The 21,136-nt window shown below is 40.8% G+C and overlaps 2 protein-coding genes across 6 annotated transcripts; one reads left to right on the plus strand and one right to left on the minus strand.

The window, feature by feature from the left end:
* The first annotated feature begins 136 nt into the window (after positions 1-136).
* epdl1 (ependymin-like 1) lies at positions 137-4,657 on the plus strand. The gene is made up of 6 exons (XM_058385234.1): positions 137-506; positions 1,239-1,273; positions 1,754-1,888; positions 3,597-3,783; positions 4,090-4,177; positions 4,366-4,657. The coding sequence occupies exons 1-6, from the start codon at positions 431-433 to the stop codon at positions 4,481-4,483; spliced, it is 639 nt and encodes a 212-aa protein (XP_058241217.1). The 5' UTR covers positions 137-430; the 3' UTR covers positions 4,484-4,657.
* Positions 4,658-4,811: 154 nt separating this feature from the next.
* On the minus strand, positions 4,812-18,402 carry dctn1a (dynactin 1a). 5 transcript variants are annotated; one of them, XM_058385226.1, is made up of 30 exons: positions 18,250-18,402; positions 16,033-16,281; positions 15,830-15,911; positions 14,851-14,885; positions 14,495-14,512; positions 13,743-13,766; positions 13,516-13,569; positions 12,846-13,010; positions 12,530-12,727; positions 12,165-12,369; positions 11,920-11,998; positions 11,654-11,813; positions 11,322-11,426; positions 10,976-11,167; positions 10,742-10,858; positions 10,494-10,646; positions 10,183-10,343; positions 9,921-10,089; positions 9,755-9,823; positions 9,343-9,555; positions 9,073-9,234; positions 8,856-8,987; positions 8,567-8,692; positions 8,322-8,464; positions 8,061-8,227; positions 7,757-7,887; positions 7,261-7,453; positions 6,967-7,040; positions 6,786-6,875; positions 4,812-6,521 (listed from the first exon to the last, which is right to left on the minus strand). In XM_058385226.1, exons 2-30 carry the CDS (start codon positions 16,255-16,257, stop codon positions 6,384-6,386), a joined length of 3,780 nt encoding a protein of 1,259 aa, XP_058241209.1. In that variant the 5' UTR covers positions 16,258-16,281; positions 18,250-18,402; the 3' UTR covers positions 4,812-6,383. The 5 variants fall into 5 exon arrangements, with proteins under 5 accessions (XP_058241209.1, XP_058241210.1, XP_058241211.1 ...); XM_058385227.1 differs by lacking the exon at positions 14,495-14,512; XM_058385228.1 differs by lacking the exon at positions 13,516-13,569.
* Positions 18,403-21,136: the final 2,734 nt, after the last annotated feature.

Raw genomic sequence — 21,136 nt, forward strand, 5'->3', positions numbered from 1 at the left:
AACTATATAAACCCGATTAATCAGTTAAATCGTATTAGACCAAGATGTGCACCACATGTGATGTAATAACTCCAATGGGTGTGTGCAGGGATCAGATGACAGTTTCGTCATTAAATCATGGGACCCATGTAAGCATGACTAAGGAGATCTGCACGTCGTACTGCACATGCTTCAAAAAATGGGATCAAATATTCCACATTTCCATAAAGGATAAACTCGAGGAATAAACACAAGACACGGTCTTGTTACGCAAGAGTGTGATATTACACAGTGCACAGCATCCAGCAACTTCAACACGCAGAGTACAATTACGATACACACGAAAAAGAGGAAGTACGAGTGTGTTTACAGTGCGCTGGTGTTAGCGAGGCACTATATAAAGCACGAGGGAGCATAACTCGGACAAGTGCGAACACTGAAGTGAGAAGATATGCAGCTGTGGTTGTATTGCGCTCTGCTGGCGTTTGCGGCTGGAGGCTGCTTGGCACAGAAACCTCGTCCGTGCAGTAAGTATTGAACTCGGATCAAGATCAACCTCAGTGACTAGATGGCGTTTAAGATCTTGCTACTCTGTAAAATAAACCTTAGTTGTAGCTACACTAATTTGAATGCAGTATATCTTACAACCCATGTTGAATGTGCACGCACACCTAAGGTTTACATAAAATGATTCTTGGAACAAGAAACTCTCAGTAAGAAGAAGAATTCAGAGAAAACAGAAAGCCAGACTAATTTAAACTGACAGGAAGGCTATAACAATTCATAACCAGTCTTCACATCCGTAGTGAGCTGAAAAGCATCTCCTAGAACGCATAGTATTACACTCTTCTCAGTGAAGAACCAGAATCTGAAGGTAGAGCTGGGACAGGCTGACCTAAAACAGAAAATCTGCATCAAATTGAATGAAGGTGTTTTTAATTGTCTTGTTAGGTAGGTAGTGCCTTGGAATGGTATTTGTGATGAGATCTTATGTATTTCTTATACTAGAAAAAATCTGAAGCAGCATTGTATGTATAATAAAATTGTTTAAAAGAAAGAATTGCATGACGGTCGCCTTAACTTGTTTTAGAAAGTTGATCAGAATTGTTCTGTTATCGCAAGTTATGATAAAGTAATCATGAAATGTAATTTAATCTCAGAGTCTATACGTTAATCTAATCACACTCTGGAAAGACATACATTGATAGAAATACAGTGTGGTGCACGTAAGATAAATATATATGCTTAATTATTTACAGGGAGTCCTCCTCTCCTTGAAGGGAGCATGACTGTGGTAAGTGTTAAACACTTCATTCTCTCACCATCAGTTCTCCATATCCTTACCATATGGAGATTTTCTAGCACAGATCACATCTGGCATTTTTTAGTGTAATAATTTTTTTTTTACATTTTTTATATTCATACCAGCCTTATAATTTATACTATAGCTAAACATTAATCAGAGTTTTAAATCACTGCTGTTACTAAGCAGCTCAGAGAATTTTCGCTAGCTACCATGTAAATGTTATATCTTTAACAAGGAAAATCAATGAAGGTAGAAGCGAGACAAACTTAACTAAAATATCAGTTTTCTACTTAAATTATTTAGAAAAGACTCGTATGACTATGAATGCGAATTCATACCAGTCAGAAAATCCACTATTTAAGGATACAGTAGCACCTTCAAGTGAGTAAGAACATCTCTTACACCCCCCCCCCCCCAATAGTCATAATTCCTACACTACATCTCCTCATCTCTCTTTTTCCTTCACAGATAACTCAGAATGGCAGCTTCAGCGCATATGCGAAGTACGCCTACGATGCCTTTCTCCAGCGCATCCGCATTAGAGAGCTTGTTCATGCGAATAATAAAACGTTTTTCCAGGACGCTCTGCTCCTCTATCAAAAGGTTAGACCTCACACACACAGAAACCAAATTGAGGAACAAACACACACCGAATTTTATATCACATTATTTGTCAGAGTGTAAATGTGGGAGAATTTCCATATTTTCCAATCATGGGTCATATTACTTCCTCTCTGTATAGTTTGGATTCTGTATGTCTAATAAGAACAGATCTAAAATTAAGAATATAATAACAGCATTTTCAATCAAAGAAATACTAGATTACAAACAAAATGGAAAATAAGGCTTACACTGCATGAGGTCTAATGCGTACTAGATAGCATGAGTTGATCAGAATAATCCCAAGTGGTCCATTTAAGCATATTTAAACATACAACACCAACTACATCCTTCAACAATCACATGGCATCACCTGACACTGTTCATTAGCACTAAAATGTCTTAGCCTGTCTTGGCTGATGAAATGAATTATAAAGTAGCCTAAATAACTGAATAATAGCTAGCAAGGGGCAGTCAGTTTTCTTCAACTGCTACAAAAATTAAAGCGTACCAGGGAGCTCCACAAATCACCGAGCTTATTTAATCCACATAAAGGGTGTTAACCCATCAACATGGCAACCTCATCAACACACTATAACCAAAAGGTAGAATTAGTACAAAACATACAGACTTGAGGGAAATTACAGATACTCTAGTTCTTATTCACTTTCAGAAATAGAATAGATTCAAGAATATATTATTAAGGATGTCGGAGAGAGTGGGTGAGAGAGAGAGAGTGACCAGATTAAGGAACAAACACACATCCTCATTTTCTGCATCATGATCATTTTAAAGAACTGAATTTAGGGGAAAACAACCACTGAGGAACATAATTTCTAAAAAGGTCACGTCAGTCATCTCACTTCCTCTCTGGACGATCTGGAAATGAGGAATACACAATTTGTTGGAAAATTCTAAACTGAACATCAGCTCCATTATCACTAGTATAGTATAAAGAAAGGGAGCAGCAGCTAGCCAAATGCTGTCAGGGTTTAAGTAGTTTACTAGCTAGCTAGCTAGCTAGTTTGCAAGTTCCTAATTTGTTACCATTATTCTGAGTATTACCTTCAGGCTTTTGCAGATATATTTAACACATCAGGGCAATCACTACCGAACGTCACGTCTTAAGTAGATCTATAGAAATAGAGCTTCCATGCTGTAAAACATCAACAGACCTAGCTAGCTAGCCTAGCTCAGTTAACGGCCAGTAAAACTGGAGATAGCTTATACATTGAGCCAGGGATGCTCATCTCTCACACGCTCTACACAAATATACAAAGTAATTCAATGGCAAAGTGAAAACACATGCAAGTTATCAGGGTACTTGAAGGAGACGGCCAATGACAGGACAAGGTGGAGACAAGACGAAGCAAAACTGAACACAGCTAGTAATGTATACAGATTAGTTGGGAGGCCATGCTGTCGTCCTTAGGCATGAGAGGGAGTTGGAGTGTGCATTCTAGGATTAAATGAATTATTATACTTGTATTGGTGATCACAAATGAATGTAGTGAAGTTTAATATTAAATTTTTTTTGAAGGAATTAATGTAAAAAAAGTCATATGCTTTAATTATATTCAAAAGGTACCTTAAAAAGAGTGAATGCAGTACATTACTTTCCTCTCCTGACCATTACATAGTCCATATATTCACGAAACATGAATGGTGGCCACGTCGAGCTGACGTTTTAACTCCTTCACTCTCTCATCAGCATGTGATGTACCTGATCAACCATAAAAACCAGACCTGCAAAAAGTTGAATCTGACGTCCCAGTTCCACCCGATGAGGATCCCGTGCAACTCTACTTTTCTTGGGCAGGTGGTTTTAGGGAGTCTCTCTGCGCCTGCAGAAGGTCTGCTAGTCAACTCATGGGCTGGACAGGCGACCAAGGAACAAGGTACAGACACCAAAGGAAACCTTCACCGAAAGGAGTGTTAACATTGTCTTTCTAATGAAAACCGGATAGCATGTTGATAGCATATGCAAAAAAATTCTAATGGTGATCTTTACATTTTATTTACAAGTATACAATATGGACATGGGCATATTGTCCAACCTTGTCTGTTCTGACACATGATTGTGCTGAATAACTGATTTTGTTGAATAGTAGTGAAAGTTTTAGTTCTGAATATATGTATAATATATTAGAGGAAACTGTAATTTTACTCGGTTTGATGCAGACATTTATTTTTCTTACCCCAAGGCCAGTACATGCTGACGTTCACAGAGTTTGGCTGCCTTCCTGTTAGTGTCCTTTTCAACAGTCCTAACTCCGGCTGGGTTGTGACCAAGTAAGTGTGTGTGTGTGTGTGTGTGTGAGAGAGGTGAACATAAATACACCTTATTCGTGTTCATAGAAAGCTAGGACTTGCTTGATATGTTAATATCCATACACTAAAGGTCTTTAATTGTGTTTATCTGCTCAATTATTTATAGCCAAATTAGGAGACACAAATCCTGTCTTATCTGATTGTTTCAGCTTTTTTAACATCGTTCGTGGGATTAAGGAGCCATCTCAGTTCATTCCTCCACCTTTCTGCGAGGATGATCCACTGGAAACAGAAGAGGAAGGAGATTTCTTCACTGCTTTCTTCTGAGCCAAATCTAGTGCTTCATATGACCCACCACTGTACATTCATCGACGAGGATAAAGAGTCCAGCAAATTTAAATGTGCACAATATGCTCATTTTAAATAAAGTTAATTAAATGATCTTTTTAACTATCTAACTAACCAAACAAATAAATAAAATTAATGCATCTTTCAAATTAATCAGGTGGAAATTCATCATAGAGCAAGAAAATGATCCAAGACACATTACTAACACAAGAAATGATTTTATCAAGGGGAAAAGCGGCCTTGCTCTTCCAGTAGGTTCAGAGGGGACTTTATATGATCCCTAATGCTCTACACACACATAATTTGTGCTCTGGTGTCACTTAAATTCTTTTCTGGTGTTGGGAATGAGTACAAATCGAATTGAAATCATGAACTCTATGTGACTGGATATAGTAGCAATTTCATGCAAGCATAGCATACACTAAAGGAAATGCCACTGGTGGCTGGACCACATTTATGGTATTTTGGCAGACACCCTCATCCAAAGTGACCTAAATTTATCTCATTTATACAACTGAGTAACTGAAGGCTAAGGGCCTTGCTCAAGGGCCCAGCAGTGGCTCACAACTTTTTGAACAATGCCTTAACCACCGAGTTATCGCTTCCCTACTGATTGGAATGATGCAAGTTCTAATCCCAGGACCACCAAGCTGCCACTGTTGGGCCCTTGAGCTAGGCCCTTAGCCTTCAGTTACTCAGTTGTATAAATGAGAGTATAAATGTTAGCATCCGTCAAGGTCTATAAATGTACTATTATTGGTCACAATAAAAGCGATATCAGAACTGTGAATGAAATGCCCTTACAGAATTTTTTTTTACTTTTATTTATTTAAGTTCAAATGCAAAAGTCATTAAATATTGCATTACATAGATCATTAGCCAGGGATGAAATGATGTCCTATTAGTTAAAGGGTGTGAACACTCTTCCTCCCATACCAGTGAAAGACATTTAAATAAACAATAATAATGCCAATAGCGCAAGTTAAAGTGAGAGAGCTGCATTCGTTGCAACCAATTTTAGAAAAACACCTGGTATTGTTTTGGTCCTTTCTGTGTGTTAAAGAGAAATGCAAGGCTAGTGAATTCTTTTCCATTTAATCAGCATTGTAACCAGGAAATTTAGTGTTCCCGTTTGCTTCGAATGAACTGAAAGGAAACAACAGGAAGCAGGCTGCTTGTAATGACTAAAGTGGAAACAGTATTCGAATAGCACTTGGCTCTAATATTAAGATCATATCAAAAAGAATGAGTAAGGGATTTGGGTATCCCTTGTGAAGACTATTCTAAAGTTAGCAAGCTTTGTATAAAGTAGTGACGTTCAGAGTAACTGCTTCCGAGACCGTCAAAAAAATTGCATAAATCTGTATATACGTTGTTTTCATGGAGCGTGCATCCAGAATTACAGCCACGAATAAACTACAAACCATTTACCTAGTTGATTTTTTTGTTGCTAAAATCTAAACCGCATCGCTTCATTTGTCTCGCGTTAAAAACTGCATCTCGAAATACTTCATATTCAAGGACGTCCAAAGTCATCAGAGCAGGTGAGAAGTAGGAATACTTTTTCAGTGGTAGTGTTAACAAATTTTTAGATTCCGTTTGATTTCGAGGTACAAATTCTTCAGAGTGAAATCATTCAAAAAAATAACAATCAAGTACAAATAAAAAGGTTTGTACTAGCAGAGCCTGAAATGTCCTTTGACCTTGAATAACCTGAAGCTACTGAACAGAGGTGATTCTCTTTGGTTTGGAAAGACAGAAATATGAAAAAGCCTGGACTGAAGTTCCTGAGAGAAGACAGGAAGTGCTGTGAAAGGGTGTTTCTGATAGGTGGAGCAGTCTTTTCCTGACTGAGGCGTGTTCCGATGAAACGAAGCGATTAGGTCATGAGGAGGTGGTGCACGCGCTGAAGCTGATGCTGCGACAGGACGAGAGAGTGGGCTTGCTCTTTACCGCGAGAACACGGGATCATCACTTTACCTACCAAAACGGTGCCGCACTTCTTCTCCCCCTCCGCCTGGAAGACAGCGACCGACAGAAATGTACATCAAGTCAATTAGAGATATAACATAAAAAGCACACAAGCCTGGTTTAACAGATACTGAAGTTTATTTGTATTGAATGTTATTTCTGTCTGTATGTATACGTGATAAACTATAGTTTAAAGATCTTGAATAATTTGACGAATATTTACATTTAAACTAGGAGTGACAGAAGTGGCGATGATCATAATAAGAGAAGAGAATCAGAAGAGCCGATATGAAAGTATGTGTGGTCTCACCTTGATGAATGTCGATGAAGGGAACGTGGCAAAATCGGACCGAACTCGAGCTCCCATCTGTTGGTTTACTACATGCTCCGATACTTCATTCTGAGATGGTAAAAGAAACAAAACATTAATTAATATAAGAATAAAGAAAATCATATATGCAAATGAACATCATTGTTACTTCTGTGTTTACCTTTAGTTTGTCTAGGGCATCGCTCAGAGACTGCAGTCTAGCCGTCTGCTCCAACAGCTGAGCACTGGCACTTACTGTGGAATGAGAGAACTACAACGTTAGGGTTCACATACTCTCTCTTACACACACCTATCCTTTACTTACAGAAGTTAATGTGACTGATAAAACAAAGACGATATTTTTATATTATCCATTTATACAAGCAGACGACTTGCGTTAATGTAGTGAGACATACAACAAAATATGATTTGTTTTCTCTCTCTCTCTCTCAGACACACACACACACACACACACCAGGTGTTTTCCCTGTGATGTCCACCACTTTGACACCGGCGCTCATCTTGAGCAGGTTGCTCAGCAGCAGGTCCGTTTTCCGGTACAGAGTTCCAGAAATGCCATCATTCAGTGAGCCGTCCTTCATCACGCCGGCCATGTTGGGCACGCTCAAAGGAGGAAGAGACGCCAGCTGGGCCTTCATCTTCTCTGCCTGGATGATTCAAAGGTTGAGGTGAACGTGAAGATTATACTGATTCTCTGATTCAGTAGTTCTCTAATAACCATTTGATGAGTCTAAAATTGTTTATATAATAATCCTTGAGTGTACAATTCTTTGATGAATTCGTCTAAGATGATTCAATGATTCATTTACGATTCTTCTGATTGACAATTGTTTGTCAGAATCTTGGATGAAATGTGAATTTTAAATATTTTATAATTTAAACAATTGATTCCTTTGAATAATATATTTGATGATTCTTCTTTGGTTGTCCCAAGATCCTGTGTTGTTCACCTTAAGTCTGTAGTTTTCATTCTTCAGGTGTTTGATTGCAAGCCTCTGAACATCCATTTGCTGCTTCAGAAGAGGAGAATCCACCACTTGAACGGTACCTGGTACACTCGCTATACCAGAGACTACACCTCCTGTGAGCACACAAACAGACACTCATCCAATTATGCAGTACAATGTAAACGATAATGAAAAAAAGGTTTAGAATCACAATAACAATAATAATAATAAATAATTCCATATGTGATCAGTGGAGTCACAGCAGCCTTTGAAAAACTACTCTATCCTAACTGTGAGTGTTTGTCACCTGTAGTGCCTCCTGTGACAATGGAGGCAATGCCTGACGCTGGTGATCCACGCAGCCCTTCGATAGTCATCCGTGATTGGCTGCTGAGTCTCTGTTTAAGCTCCGCCTTCTCTGCCTCCAGCTGGTCAATATCAGCCTGCAGTGCATCCATGGTCTCCTCAAACTCCCTGAACATGCACACACAAATATCTCGCATAAATATCAGATGAGAAAATATCAGAGTTTCTTACAGATATGCACACGTTTACACACAGAACGCACTTCTCCTTTTTCTTCAGCAATGCGTTTGTCTCATCCAGTTTGGTCTGGATCTTCTCCACTCGTTCGTCTGCATCTTTAGTAGATGTGTCCAACTTCTTCTCCAGCAGACTCAGACGCACATTCGCCTCGCTTAACTCCTCCCCCTGAAAGAGAGACGATGTGAATATAGTCTCTCAGTCTCCATTTAAGCTATTAATGTAATTTAAAGTGCAGTCAGTTACTTGACTCAGGGTTTTGTGTCTCACCTTGATCTTCAGGGATTTCTTAAGTTCCTTGATGACTGTCTCTCTGTCCTCCAGTTTGAGGCCGAGTCCTTCTGCATCGGTGATCTCAGCTCTCAGAGCAGCGGAACGCAGCTCTACAGGGGGAGGCTGTAACACATACGCAAATATGCATGTGTAGGTTAGGATTATAGGCATGCTTTACAATTAATATTAATATTTGTACTGCGTATATTATTATTTTGAGGTTTATGGACAATAAGGTGTATAAAAGATGTCAGGCACTCTGTGTGTGTGTGTGTGTATATCTCACCACAAGTTGCGGTTTCTCAGAATCATACTCTCCCTCTTGCATGGCGGTGGCCATCTTGTTCATGGTTGCTATGACAGCGCTGCATGACTGACGCAGGCACTCGCGCAGGTTCTGACCCTGAGAACCGTAAATCTACGCACACAATTTGTTACTGAAATATACAAACCTTTCTTATGCATGTTCAATTCCAGTTTCACATGAAGGAAAGTGTGTTTACCTGCTCCAGTGCTTTATAGATTGCATCCTCGAGTGTAAGTGCACTGAGCCCCTCCTGCTCTGAAAGGGTAGCAATGAGGTGAGCTCCTGAAGCCGCTGTCTCCTGGAGAGCTGCAACTACACAACTCAGCTGCTTCCTGCTTTCCGCCAGGGCCTCACCCACCTATACACACACACACACACACACACACACACACAGCTATGAATACAAACAAACACTGTTTCGAGTAAAGGCAGATAGATCTGGATATGTACACGTGGATGAACACACCTGGGGAAGGTAAGAGAGTGCGGCAGGTATCCCAGGAGCATCAGTCCCAGGCATTCTCCTGCGGATTTTCTTACAGAACTGACGAATGTCTCCACAGGAAGTCTCCAGGTCCTTCAGCAGCAACATAAACTCCGCCCCTTCTTGTCCAGGTTGCAAGAAGGAACGCAGGCGTCCTAGCTCTGCCCCCATACAATCCAGGGCACTCTGGACAAACTGAAGGGAGAAATACAGAATCCATCTTTATGGTGCTGTAAAAGTATTACTGAAGCTGTCATTTATCCAGAGTTGATCAATGCTTTTCATCTGGTGTGAAGGCATTGCTAATGACGTTTTATCTTCATTATAAGTGTTGCTGAAGGTTTCATTACAGGTGGTATGCTGAACGTTTTTATTCCATTTACTCTGTGTGTACCTTGATGTGGTCTGCCAGCTGAACGGTGCAGTCTTCAGGCTGGTCAGCCAGGTGGATGCTGTACAGTTGCTAGAATAGGAAAATTCATGAAAGATTCAAGTTGTGTGCAATGTGAACATTTTCTCTCAATCTTATTTCGAAGATCTGTGAATGGTAAAACATGTACCTGGTAGTATTTGATGGCCTTGGTGAGAGGTTCCACCTGCACTGTCTCATCTAGCTGATCTTTATGCAGTAGCTCAATGAGGAAGTCGAGAGAGCGCTCGTGTACACTCATCTCAGAGTGCAGAGTCCCCATCCGCTGAAACACATCCACGCTGCACTGGTTTAGTGCCCTGAGAGCAGAAGAGAAACAGACACACAGATAAAGATTTGATGTATTTTTTCTCCTAGGTGTTTCTCACTGTTTCTGTTTTGCTGATACGTACTGCTCGTATTTGTGCAGTGTGGCCTGTAGCATTGCGAGGGAATACACAAGGCCCGAGGCGAAGCTAAGCTGCTCCCCTGCTGATCCACGCAGCCCACTGCGCTCTGTGATGTTCTCGTTTAGATCAAACTTCTCCTGAGCCTGCTTACTGATCAACTCCGCCTGCAGAAGCACAGAAAAAATAACAATCAGTAGTAAACTTCAGATCTGCTCTAGCACTGCTCCAGTGAATGGTGAGAACATTCCTGTGCTTAATTCTCCTGCATTCCTGGTGATTAACTATAGTCAACGACTTCTAAATTGCTGTAGTACCTTACAGATGAGTCTGGGGATGAGTAGCAGCACCAGGATGCAGTCATGATCTCCTCCGTGCCTCAGGAAGGAGTCGGGCATGAACGACGTAAGCAGTGACACTTGCCTGTTCGCCTGCTGCACCTCCATCTTACGCAGCTCCATCTCAATGGCCTACAAAAACAAGAAACAAAAACACAGCTATGCAACTTTTATAATGATATGAATAATGTATAAAATCAGAGCTGAGTCCACAGATGAAGCAATACCTTAGCGTAAGCTTTGGTCTCAGCGAACTTGATTTTGAAGTCGAAAAGCTCAGCGGGAGGCTGCTGGAGCTGCTCGGCTGTGGCACTCTGCTGATTGGTCAGCTCTCGATTCACTTCCTGTTTTTGAGAGGAGAAAGTGGCTAAATAAATGACAGGCCACTAGATCAGTCACACAGCATCAATATCATTTCAGCTGTCCATCTACCGGTTCTGTGGGACTGCCACATGTCTGACCTGTAGGTGAGTGGTGAGCTCCCGGTATTTGTTGATGGTCTGTTGATAATCAGCCACAGTCTCCTGAGCTGCTTCCACTCTCTTGTTGGCCTCCCGGACTCGAGCTCCTGCCAGGTCCAACTGCTCGCGCAGTTCCAGCTCTGTTTCACGTGCATTCTCCTGCAGCTCATCGTTCATCTCATTTATTGCTTCCTACAGGACCAAATATCATGGGTCAGAGTACAGGAGGGTCTAACATGTTTCTTGCCATTTTATTTTAGATATTAAGCATTTCAGTTATTCCTTTATTAGTGCCATCTGGATATATATTTCAGTATGTCTGGATCAGTATTGGTGTGTGTCTTACCAAGTCACTGACAGTCTCTCTCAGCTCTCTCACTTTCTCCTCCAGATCCAGATTTCTCTCAGTCAGAGTTTCCACCATCTCTTCTGCTCCCAGTGCGGCATCCACCTAGAACACACCGTACCATTTATTTACTATTTAACAACTTATATTAAGTGGGAGCTTCTTAACAAGTTCCAAGTTTCCTTAACAGCATAACTGAACCCAAATTCATATGGGCATAAAATAAAGTAAAATGAAACAACACACATCTATATGTGTGGAGTAAAAGACTCTTGTACACTACACTGCTACACACACTACAGACCGACCTTTCTGTTTATTTTTTATCTGACCTGCTCTTTAAGCTCATCGATTGTGGCCTCGGCCTGCTTCATCTCCTCTTGCAGTTTCTGCTTCTGCACTCGTAGCGTCTCTAGCTCCGAGTTCTTCTTCTCCATCTGCTTCTGCAGCTTTACATGCTCCTGCTTCTCAGATGAGGACAGGTCACGCATCCTGGGTACAAAGCCAACAAGCAGCTGTTAGCACAAGAGCCAGAAGCTCAACTCTACTCTATACTTCCAAACAAATAATAAACGTGAAAATAACAGAAAATGCTCACCTGACCAGCGCCTCTTTCAGTCGTGCGTTCTGCTCCTCTAGCTGTTTCACCTGATAACTGGAAGCTGCACCATCGGAACCTGCACATGGAGAACATGAACATGAAAGTCAAACCTCAGACTGATCATAAACTGTCGCAACTTCTACGGCTGAGAATCAATCAATCACACAATAATCCAACACACAGTGGTACACAGGTTGATTTGAATAGCAGATATCAGTATACAGTATGTGTGCACGTCCCACCTTTCTCTTCAATCTCGTGTTTAAGGATCTCCAGGTCCATGGTTAACTCTTCCACTTTCTCCTTCAGACTCTCCACCTCCTGCTGCAGAGACTCCACCCTTTCTTCTGCCATTTCTTTATCCAGAGTAGCCATCTCAATAGCATCTGCTGTGTCTGCCATCTCTTCCATGTAGCGGTCTTTAGCTTCATGAGCGTCACGTGCTTCCTGCACACATTACACACACACACACACAGACACAAAACAAAGCAAGCAACAGTGTGAATTTAGTAATGGTGCTGGGATGTACTAAATTTATTTATTCTATTTCTTAAAATCCACAAAGAATTCTAGATCCATGGTTGGCACTGGTGTGTGTGTGTGTGACCTTCTTGGCTTCTTTGAGTTGTTTTTGCAGCTCGTTCTGCTGCTCCTGCATTTTGCTCTTCCACTCCTGCAGCTGCTCAAGCTGGATCTTGTGCTTCTCGAGTTCCTTCAGCTTTGCTTTGTCCTCTGTCCGCTTCATACGGAGTGTCTCCAACTTCTCCTCCAGATCCTTCACCTGAGCACGCAGAGCCTCTTCCTCCTGAGACGGAGATACAGAGCGAATCACAGAACTGTATAGGAATTGTAAAAGCTATCTTCTGTGCAAGCTTAGTATACATATTATTACAGTATTTATTTATTTATTATTTCAGTCTCACTTTGCTGGAGATAGAGGGAGCAGGGCCGCTGGGAGGCTCATTAGAGGTCCTGCTGGGCTGTGGCATCACAGGAGCCCCTAGTGCACTCTGGGAAGGAGTGGCAGGTTCGCTCTCCAGCAAGACTGATCCTGAGAGATCGGAGGCAGCAGCTGAAGGACGGCCGGTCTAGAGAAAAGGGAGAAATCAAGACATAAGCATAGAAAATTAAAAATGGGAGAGAAAGAGAGAGGAAAAAAGGGAAGAAAGAGAGAAGTAGGGAAAAGACAAGCAATAAAAAGAAAGGGAGTAAATACAGGTTTGTGCTTTCATTACAAAAGAAAGAAAGAAACTATATCTCAGTTCTTCTACTCAGTATACAAGAGGATCAGTCCTCTGTGTTGATCCATAGTGCCACCAGAAATTTTACCCAAGAAGATTTACACACAAAAAAAAGAAAAAAGTTCCATGTGAACAGATTGACCTGAGAAGTAAGAATCACTGACCGTGCTCCATATCATAAAAACACCATATAGCTCAGTCATGGGAGGGAACGCTGGGTATTAAATGAATTTTACGCCAATAATCATCTCCCAATTTCCTGGATATTTTAAAAAATGTGTCTTTTCGCAGCACCTCCAGGACTGGGCTGTACCACCACGCTGATGGTGAGTTTTGGGACTTTAGGACATACCATTACAAGGGAGGGGAGGGAGCTGGAGTAGGAGAGTCGTCCCGGAGTATTCCACTGTACGTGAATACAGAGCGTATATTAGCTTGTACACTCTGAGTGTTAATAATCTACACTGAACAGTTATTTTGAGCTAGTGTGTGACTGCGCACACGGTGAAAGACATGTGCTTGTGAATTACTACAGAAACTACATTTCCCAGAATCCCTTGCTGCTGTGTTCATGCTCACCTTGGCACTACGGCGCACAACGGCCTGGAGGAGAAGACATCGGGGAAGAGAGAGAGGGAACAGGGAGGGAGTTTGGGGGAGTTAGAGACAACAAGCAAAATTAATAGAGAAATTGAGAGAGAGAGAGAGAGAGAGAGAGAGAGAGAGAGAGAGAGAGAGAGAAAGGAATGAAAGACAGGTAAGGGTGATGAGGAAAGAAAGAAACAAAAGTGAAATGAAATGGACAAAGAGCAGGCGAGAAACCAAACGTGTGAGAGAAAGGGGAAAAAAGAAGTGAGACAATGCAAGCAAAAAAAAAAAAGGAAGCAAATGGAGAGAGACAAAACATGTCTCACATGTGAGAAAAGAGAGAGGGAGGGAAGAAAAGAGGGAAAGATAAAAACCAGGGATTTCACAGGCAGAAACACACAGCAGTGAGCATCAACAGCATTCTCAGAGATGATGACAGAACATGCAGGTCAGGTTTTAGCATTTATCCTTATTAGGTGTCTCTGGGTTTAGTTATCTCTTCATTTATTATTAACACTACAGCAACGATATCACAACATCCCAGTGAAAAATGGGTTCGGAACAAATGTCGTCAATCCACAGGGTGATGAGTGTATCGCTGTAATGAAAACGTGACCAATGGGACAAAAGAAGAGGGAAGGGGAAAAAAGATGAGAGCCATGGATTCATTCCGTGGGAGACCAAACCGAGTGAGATGACACCAAAAGAAATCCAGTGAACATGAAACACTTAAACAGCTGTACCTTCTTCGTAGTTGGAGTCTTTAACATCGTGTTAGCAAACACACACAAATACATGCAAGAGAACAGATCTTCTGTCAGTATTAGTACTAATAAATAAATAAATAAATAAATAAATAGGGACACAAACCAGAAAAACTGTACCAGGCATTTTAAATAAATAAATAAATAAGACAAACAAAAACAGATCAGACTCAGCAGACCTTTTCCATGGACGGTGGTCCAGTGCAGGGTCTGTTCATCTTATAAAGTCGTTTTAAAGTGCTACAGAGCTACAGGATGCTTCACAAAAGGAACACGGGAAATCAACGAGAAGCTACAGGAATTAAACAATGAGAATCTTTAGAGAAAGGACACACCTGTCTGCTTCCTTTTCCGGGTGTTTCTGCAATTTCTGTAACAGCAAGAAATAAAAAAATTCATAAGTCAAGATGAAATAATAGATAATACCGTGTTTATTTTAATAGAGTCGAACACATGATATTAAGATCTGTACACCGATCAGCCATAACGCTCTGAGCAGTGACCAGTGAAGTGAATAAGACTGATGATCTCCTCATCATGGCACCTGTTAGTGGGTGGGATATATTAGGCAGCAAGTGAACATTTTGTCCTCAAAGTTGATGTTAGAAGCAGGAAAAATGGACAAGTGTAAGGATTTGAGCTTTGAGTTTGATGAAGGGACAAATTGTGATGGCTAGACCACTGGATCAGAGCATCTCCAAAACTGCAGCTCTTGTGGGGTGTTCCCGGTCTGCAGTGGTCAGTATCTACCAAAAGTGCTCCAATTAAGAAACAGTGGTGAACCGGAGACAGGGTCATGGGCGGTCAAGGGTCATTGATGGACGTGGGGGGCGAAGGCTGGCCCGTGTGATCCGATCCAACAATCGAGCTACTGTTGATCAAACTGCTGTAGAAGTTCTGATAGAAAGGGGTCAGAATACACAGTGTATGATAGGTCAGGGCTGTTTTAGCGGCCAAAGGGGGACTAACACAATATTGGGCAGGTGGTCATAATTTTATGGCTGATCAATGTATAGTTGATCCTTAAAAATATTTATTTATAAATATAACCTTTAAATTCCTGTGTTTAGGTGGATTTAATGCAAACACCTGGTATTATTTCTATTTAAAACAGTATCTGACCCATATCTCTATTTGTCCCTATTTTTATATTCTGTATATATCGTTTTCATATATTTATGCTAATGATATTTGATATTTCTAGCTGTGTTTATCCGTTTTTTCCTCTGTTATTCATCCCATTCTTGTCATTCATGCTGATATTTATCTACGTTTCTATTTGTGCCGCTGTCGAGTCAGAAGCAGCGCTCGTACCTTTCCGAGGCACTTTAGTGATGCCTGACTCAGGTGTGTCAGGTGAAGTAGCCGAGCTTCCTCCATCTTCAATCAGCTGGATCTGAGGACACGGTGATACGGAAGAGACAGAGATAAATCACCAGGCATCATTTATTCCTAACAGTTAAGTCAGTCTATCCACAGCTGTGTGTGTGTGTGTGTGTGTGTGTGTTGGTTCTGACCTGAGACTGGCGGACGAATATCCCATGATTCTCCTTGCAGGTGAAGTAGGCCTTGCCCTGCACAGTGCCATCGTTTTTGCCCTTTGGCTCATCCAGGATGACTCCCACCCATTTCCCTGAGGCGAAGAGTGTTGCACCAACGTATGCCACAGTGCCCCGCTGCCCTTTACCGATCACCTCCACCAGAGAGCCCACCTTCACCGGCTTCCCTCCATCTGCACTCATCCTCACTATCACTCCACTCGACAGCTGAAGAGAGAGAGAGAGAGCGAGAGAGAGAGCGAGAGAGAGAGAAGGGTCCATTCTTAGTAAAAAGAAAATCATAAAACACCACTCTGCGTGTGAGGGTGAGGGTGTGTGTGTGTGTGTACACATCCCTACACTGCTAAAAGTCATCTGCACATCACATGCTATTAGTGCATGACCAGGACAGATCACTGATCCCTTTATCAAACTGAGAAAACGGCACATTTATCACAAGACAGAGAAACAGATGAACATAAAATATTTTTGTTTTTAAACAAACAGAAAATATATTTTAAACACATTTGACCGGGACAGAGTCGACGGATGAGACTGCTTTTAACAAGATCTCCTTTCGCCTTCAGCAGGAAAAGAGAAAGCAGGGAATTCTGGCTTCGGATTGGATTTACAGAGAAGACGGGACGACTCAAACGCTCTGGATTCGGTGAGCAGAATATAAAAATACATTACATTTACGAGCACCAGACAGCACTACGCAGAACCACAGAATTCCAATAAAGTGTTAAAAATGACTAATCTCAAAATCTATTAGAGCAAGGATGAGCGTTTATACCCCGTTCACTCACCCGGGGTGTACACGAGCTTCTCCTGGCCATAGACATCCTGCTGTGCGTCTTTATAGAGCGATGAGGATTTATCAAATGAAACAAAGCGCAAGAACTCCCTCGTCTTCAGTAAGAGCAGGGAGGAGGGAGGAGGACTCTCTCACTGCCAGATAATCACAGACTTCACAAGAGTGCTGTATTCATTTTTATTCATTGTCTTCCACTAATCCGGAGCCGGGTCACGGGGGCAGCATTCTACGCAGGGATGCCCAGACTTCCCCCTCCCTAGACACTTCCTCCAGCTCTTCCGAGGCGTTCCCAGGTCAGCCTAGGGACATAGTCCCTCCAGCGTGTCCTGGGTCTTCTCCGGGGGCTCTTCCCGGTGGGCCATGCCCCGAACACCTCCATAGGGAGACGTCCAGGAGGTATCCGTAACAGATGCCTGAGCCACCTCAACTGGCCCCTTTCGATGTGGAGGAGCAGTGGCTCTACATCAAGCTCCTCCCCCTATCTCTAAGGGAACGCCCCACCACCCCTACGGAGGAAACTCATTTGGGCTGCTTGTATCCGGGATCTCGTCCTTTCGGTCATGACCCAAAGACCATTTTTATTTATTAATATATATCCATAACCGATTACATTCAGTAGACGCTGAGGGATTTACATCTCTCTATATAAAAGCAGTGATCTTGGCAGTAACGTTAAACAAGACGGGCATTTAAATTAAAGACATGTGGTCACCGGTCAGAAACAAATATCAATATCAAATAAACGTTTCCTGACAGAAAACATCTCCATATTGACGGTTTTCTTCTTTGTTAAATAACAATACGTCTTTGTACATTTTTTAATAAAGCGTAAGGATACAGCTCATCCACTATACAAGTCCTACTGCAACTGTTGCTATAGAAACGGTGACGTTTCTCTAACGGGCGCATTAATACAAACCTGTGATTTGCCCTCTAACCGGAACTACTGTCAAAGCCGCTGAACGAATATTTTCTGAACCAATCAGGATCGAGAATTCATATTATTAACGATAACGCGTATAAAGTTGTTCATTTAGTGTTATTAAATATTATGTACATTTACTACCCATCATCCTGATCAACTGCTCTTAGAATAGTTAACTAATGTGGTGCTAATGTTAACAGTTAACTCTCTGTAGCTAGTCAACTTTTTAGCTTAGCGTGTTAGCCTTCCAATATTCACTCCAGCTTTTTAATACCAATATCTAAATAACTGATTTTTGCGTGTTGCAAATGATTATTATTATAAATCTACTGTACAGTGCAGAGGAAAACGCCCATTAGCATACATCAGCTAGCTGCAGATGACGTGACCACTAGAGTGATTTGTCCATCACAAAGAATTTTTAAAAAATATAATCAGTTAATTTGACCTTTACCTGATAAGAACTCTGATAAGAAATCTGTTTATTCCAGGAAAGCCTGCAGCTCTGCTTTTAACCGCTGAAAGGGACAAATCATTCGCTTCTTCAGGACAATAATAAACCTCCAACACAGATAGGTGCGACAGTCACCCGGCGCCGGAAATGAAACAGACGGGAACCATTCTCTGTGTCAAAGCTGCGCTGTAATTATGCAGGACGCCGTGCGCCATTTTTGTTAGGTACTGGCATACGGCAAATTATCCGCCATATTGGAAAGGTCTATTGTAGCTGGTAAGTCTATTGAGAAATGACGGTCCGCCCGTCGAATTTCACTAAACGAATTCCAGTTCGAAAAGTGTGATTTCTTACAGGCATAAAACATCGATCCATCCATCCATCCATCCATCCTTATACCCACATTTTTATACACATTTATTCTTTATTCCTAATTAGGATCATGGGGATCTGCTAGAACCTATCCCAGCACAGATTACACCCTGGACAGGTCACCAGTCCATCACAGGGTCACACATATAGACAGACAACCACACACAGGCAATTTAGAATTACCAATCAATCTAATGTACATGTTTTTGGACAGTGGGAGGAAACCAGAATAAACCCACACAGGCAGGGGAAGAACATGCAAACTCCACACAGAAAGGCCCCTGCCTGTTCAAACCCAGGATTCAAACCCAGGACCTTCTTGCTGTGAGGCAACAGTGCTAACCACTAAGCCACCGTGTTGCACGGGCATAAAACATTTCTAAATAAATTAATCAAGCTACATAGTATGATTAAATACTTTTTTTCCCTTTCTTGCTTCCTGTTTTCTTTTCTCCTGTACGCACATTGTACATGGGACACATAAGTCCTGTCTTCTCGTCATTTGTTCTTGTATTTGTTGTTTTGTTTGTCTACAATGTGCTGTCTTTTGTTGTGAAACTTAAAAAAAATTTTATCTAAAAGTAATATGGCAGAGATTGCATCATCACCTCACAACTCGAGGGCCCTTGGTATAATCATGAGCTCCCAGAGCCCTTCACTTCCTCCCACTTCTCTAAAACATACCAGGAGGTGGATCATTTATGCTAATACAGCCCTGACTGGTTCATGAAGATGATTGAATTATTGAATGAATGAATGAATGAACAGACACACATTTCGATATCTAACTGACTTATTACTCTTCAGTAGCAGCAACACAGTGGTATGTAATTAAATAAACTAAACAAGTATCTATTAGAATTAGACAGTGATAATTAGATTGAATCCATAGACATGGACATTGAATTGAGCTGATCACAAACTGCCAGCTGTTGAGAAAACAGTAAATAATCAGTAGTGAAAAATAACAGATTACTAAAATCAAACCAGTAGCAAATAGAAAAATATCTTTTTTTTTTTTAAATAAAAATTTCATATCAGGAAGCAACAATAATAAATAAGATTAAAAAAGAATCACATAAAGAAATACACAGACTGTCACTAAGTCAAAGCCACCACTCGACAAAGTACTAAATTTCACCCCAAGGGTCACAAATAAAATAAAAAATATGACTCGGTTCGCTCACATCAGGTCGGAACAAAATGGGAAAATATTTAGAAAGCTTTTACATCCAGCACATGTGTTTGTACTGATAAAGAAAATTACATTTAACAAGTTTGTGCTCCATCTGTACAAAATAGCCAACCACATTTTTGTTTATTAAAGATTAAAAACAATGCTATTTATTATCAAAAGAGTTAAGAATAGCAGAATGTGTACTGGAGCAAACGCGAGCTGTTTTTTTTTTTTACTCTGCTGTCATGAGTCAAGTCAATGAGCTCTGTTTAAGGAGTTTGCCCCCTCCAACATGGCGGCAACTCTGACGTATCCGGAGTACCTGTGTTCGCGACAGTCGCCGGCGCCGGAAATAAACCGTTTGAACCATTCTCTGTGTCAAAACCCCGCACCATTTACGCAGTCCGTCTGTTTCAGTAATAGCGTTTGCGGTTTTATGTCATGAAATTAAAGCATTTCATTCATTTAAGCGAAAACACACGGTCATTATGGCTAAATAGATTTTAAAAAATAAATAAAGGTTTAAAGAATTCATTCGTTCGCATGGATTTTAACGACAGTGATATATACGATAACCATGACGTTCACTCTTCTTGGAAAAAACGGCACTATTTTCTCTTATCAAAAAATATTTTCTTTCTTTCTTTCTTTCTTTTGTAAAAAATGTGTAAATCCAATTTTTGATCAAAAACTATAAAAAATATTCTACGATGTTTTATCATTTTCCCTTCTTAAGACTGCTATGCTGCTTCGCATTTACACTGCAGTTATTAAACAATAAATATTATTAAATTAACATATTTATATAATTAGGGTGTCGCCTGATTCTATTAAACTGATCACATGCCCCAATAAACAAAATAGCAAATAATTTTACTTCAGTCTTCACACTTTATGTATTTCTGTGGCGCGTCTGAGCCAAAACAACCCTAAACATAATAATTATAATAGCAACTTTACTATTTAAAAAAAATCTTACATTTATCAATAAAACATATTCTATTCAGTCACTGACTACATATAACTACATAAAAGTAAATCGTAGAAAAGTGATAAAATATTATTTTAAATTCAAGTAAAATAAATTTCTATTCTCACCTCCGCCACAAGGTGGCACTCTTTCCCCTGAGATTCTCAAGAATGTTTGTAGGATTTTTATAGATTAACCAACAGACGAACAGATTAGATTTTGGAATTGATCCAAACAAGAGCAAAGACGAATTAAGGTTAACATTAATAGCTTTGAGGTATATTCCAGGGTTATTATAGGCATGCACTTGGAAAAATGAACGCTCCGTGAACGCTGATGGGATTGATTGTGTTTAAAATCTTAAAGAC

This window comes from Hemibagrus wyckioides, linkage group LG29, assembly GCF_019097595.1.
Source record: "Hemibagrus wyckioides isolate EC202008001 linkage group LG29, SWU_Hwy_1.0, whole genome shotgun sequence".
In the NCBI taxonomy this organism is placed as follows: domain Eukaryota; kingdom Metazoa; phylum Chordata; class Actinopteri; order Siluriformes; family Bagridae; genus Hemibagrus; species Hemibagrus wyckioides.

Coding starts and splice junctions, on each gene's coding strand:
- epdl1 (XM_058385234.1), top strand. CDS start 431: ATGCAGCTGTGGTTGTATTGCGCTCTGCTGGCGTTTGCGGCTGGAGGC. Junction 1,889..3,596: donor CTCTGCTCCTCTATCAAAAG/GTTAGACCTCAC, acceptor CTCTCTCATCAG/CATGTGATGTACCTGATCAA. Junction 3,784..4,089: donor ACAGGCGACCAAGGAACAAG/GTACAGACACCA, acceptor TCTTACCCCAAG/GCCAGTACATGCTGACGTTC.
- dctn1a (XM_058385226.1), bottom strand. CDS start 16,257: ATGAGTGCAGATGGAGGGAAGCCGGTGAAGGTGGGCTCTCTGGTGGAG. Junction 8,988..9,072: donor TCTATAAAGCACTGGAGCAG/GTAAACACACTT, acceptor TTGTGTGCGTAG/ATTTACGGTTCTCAGGGTCA. Junction 6,876..6,966: donor ATGCCCTAGACAAACTAAAG/GTAAACACAGAA, acceptor TTACCATCTCAG/AATGAAGTATCGGAGCATGT.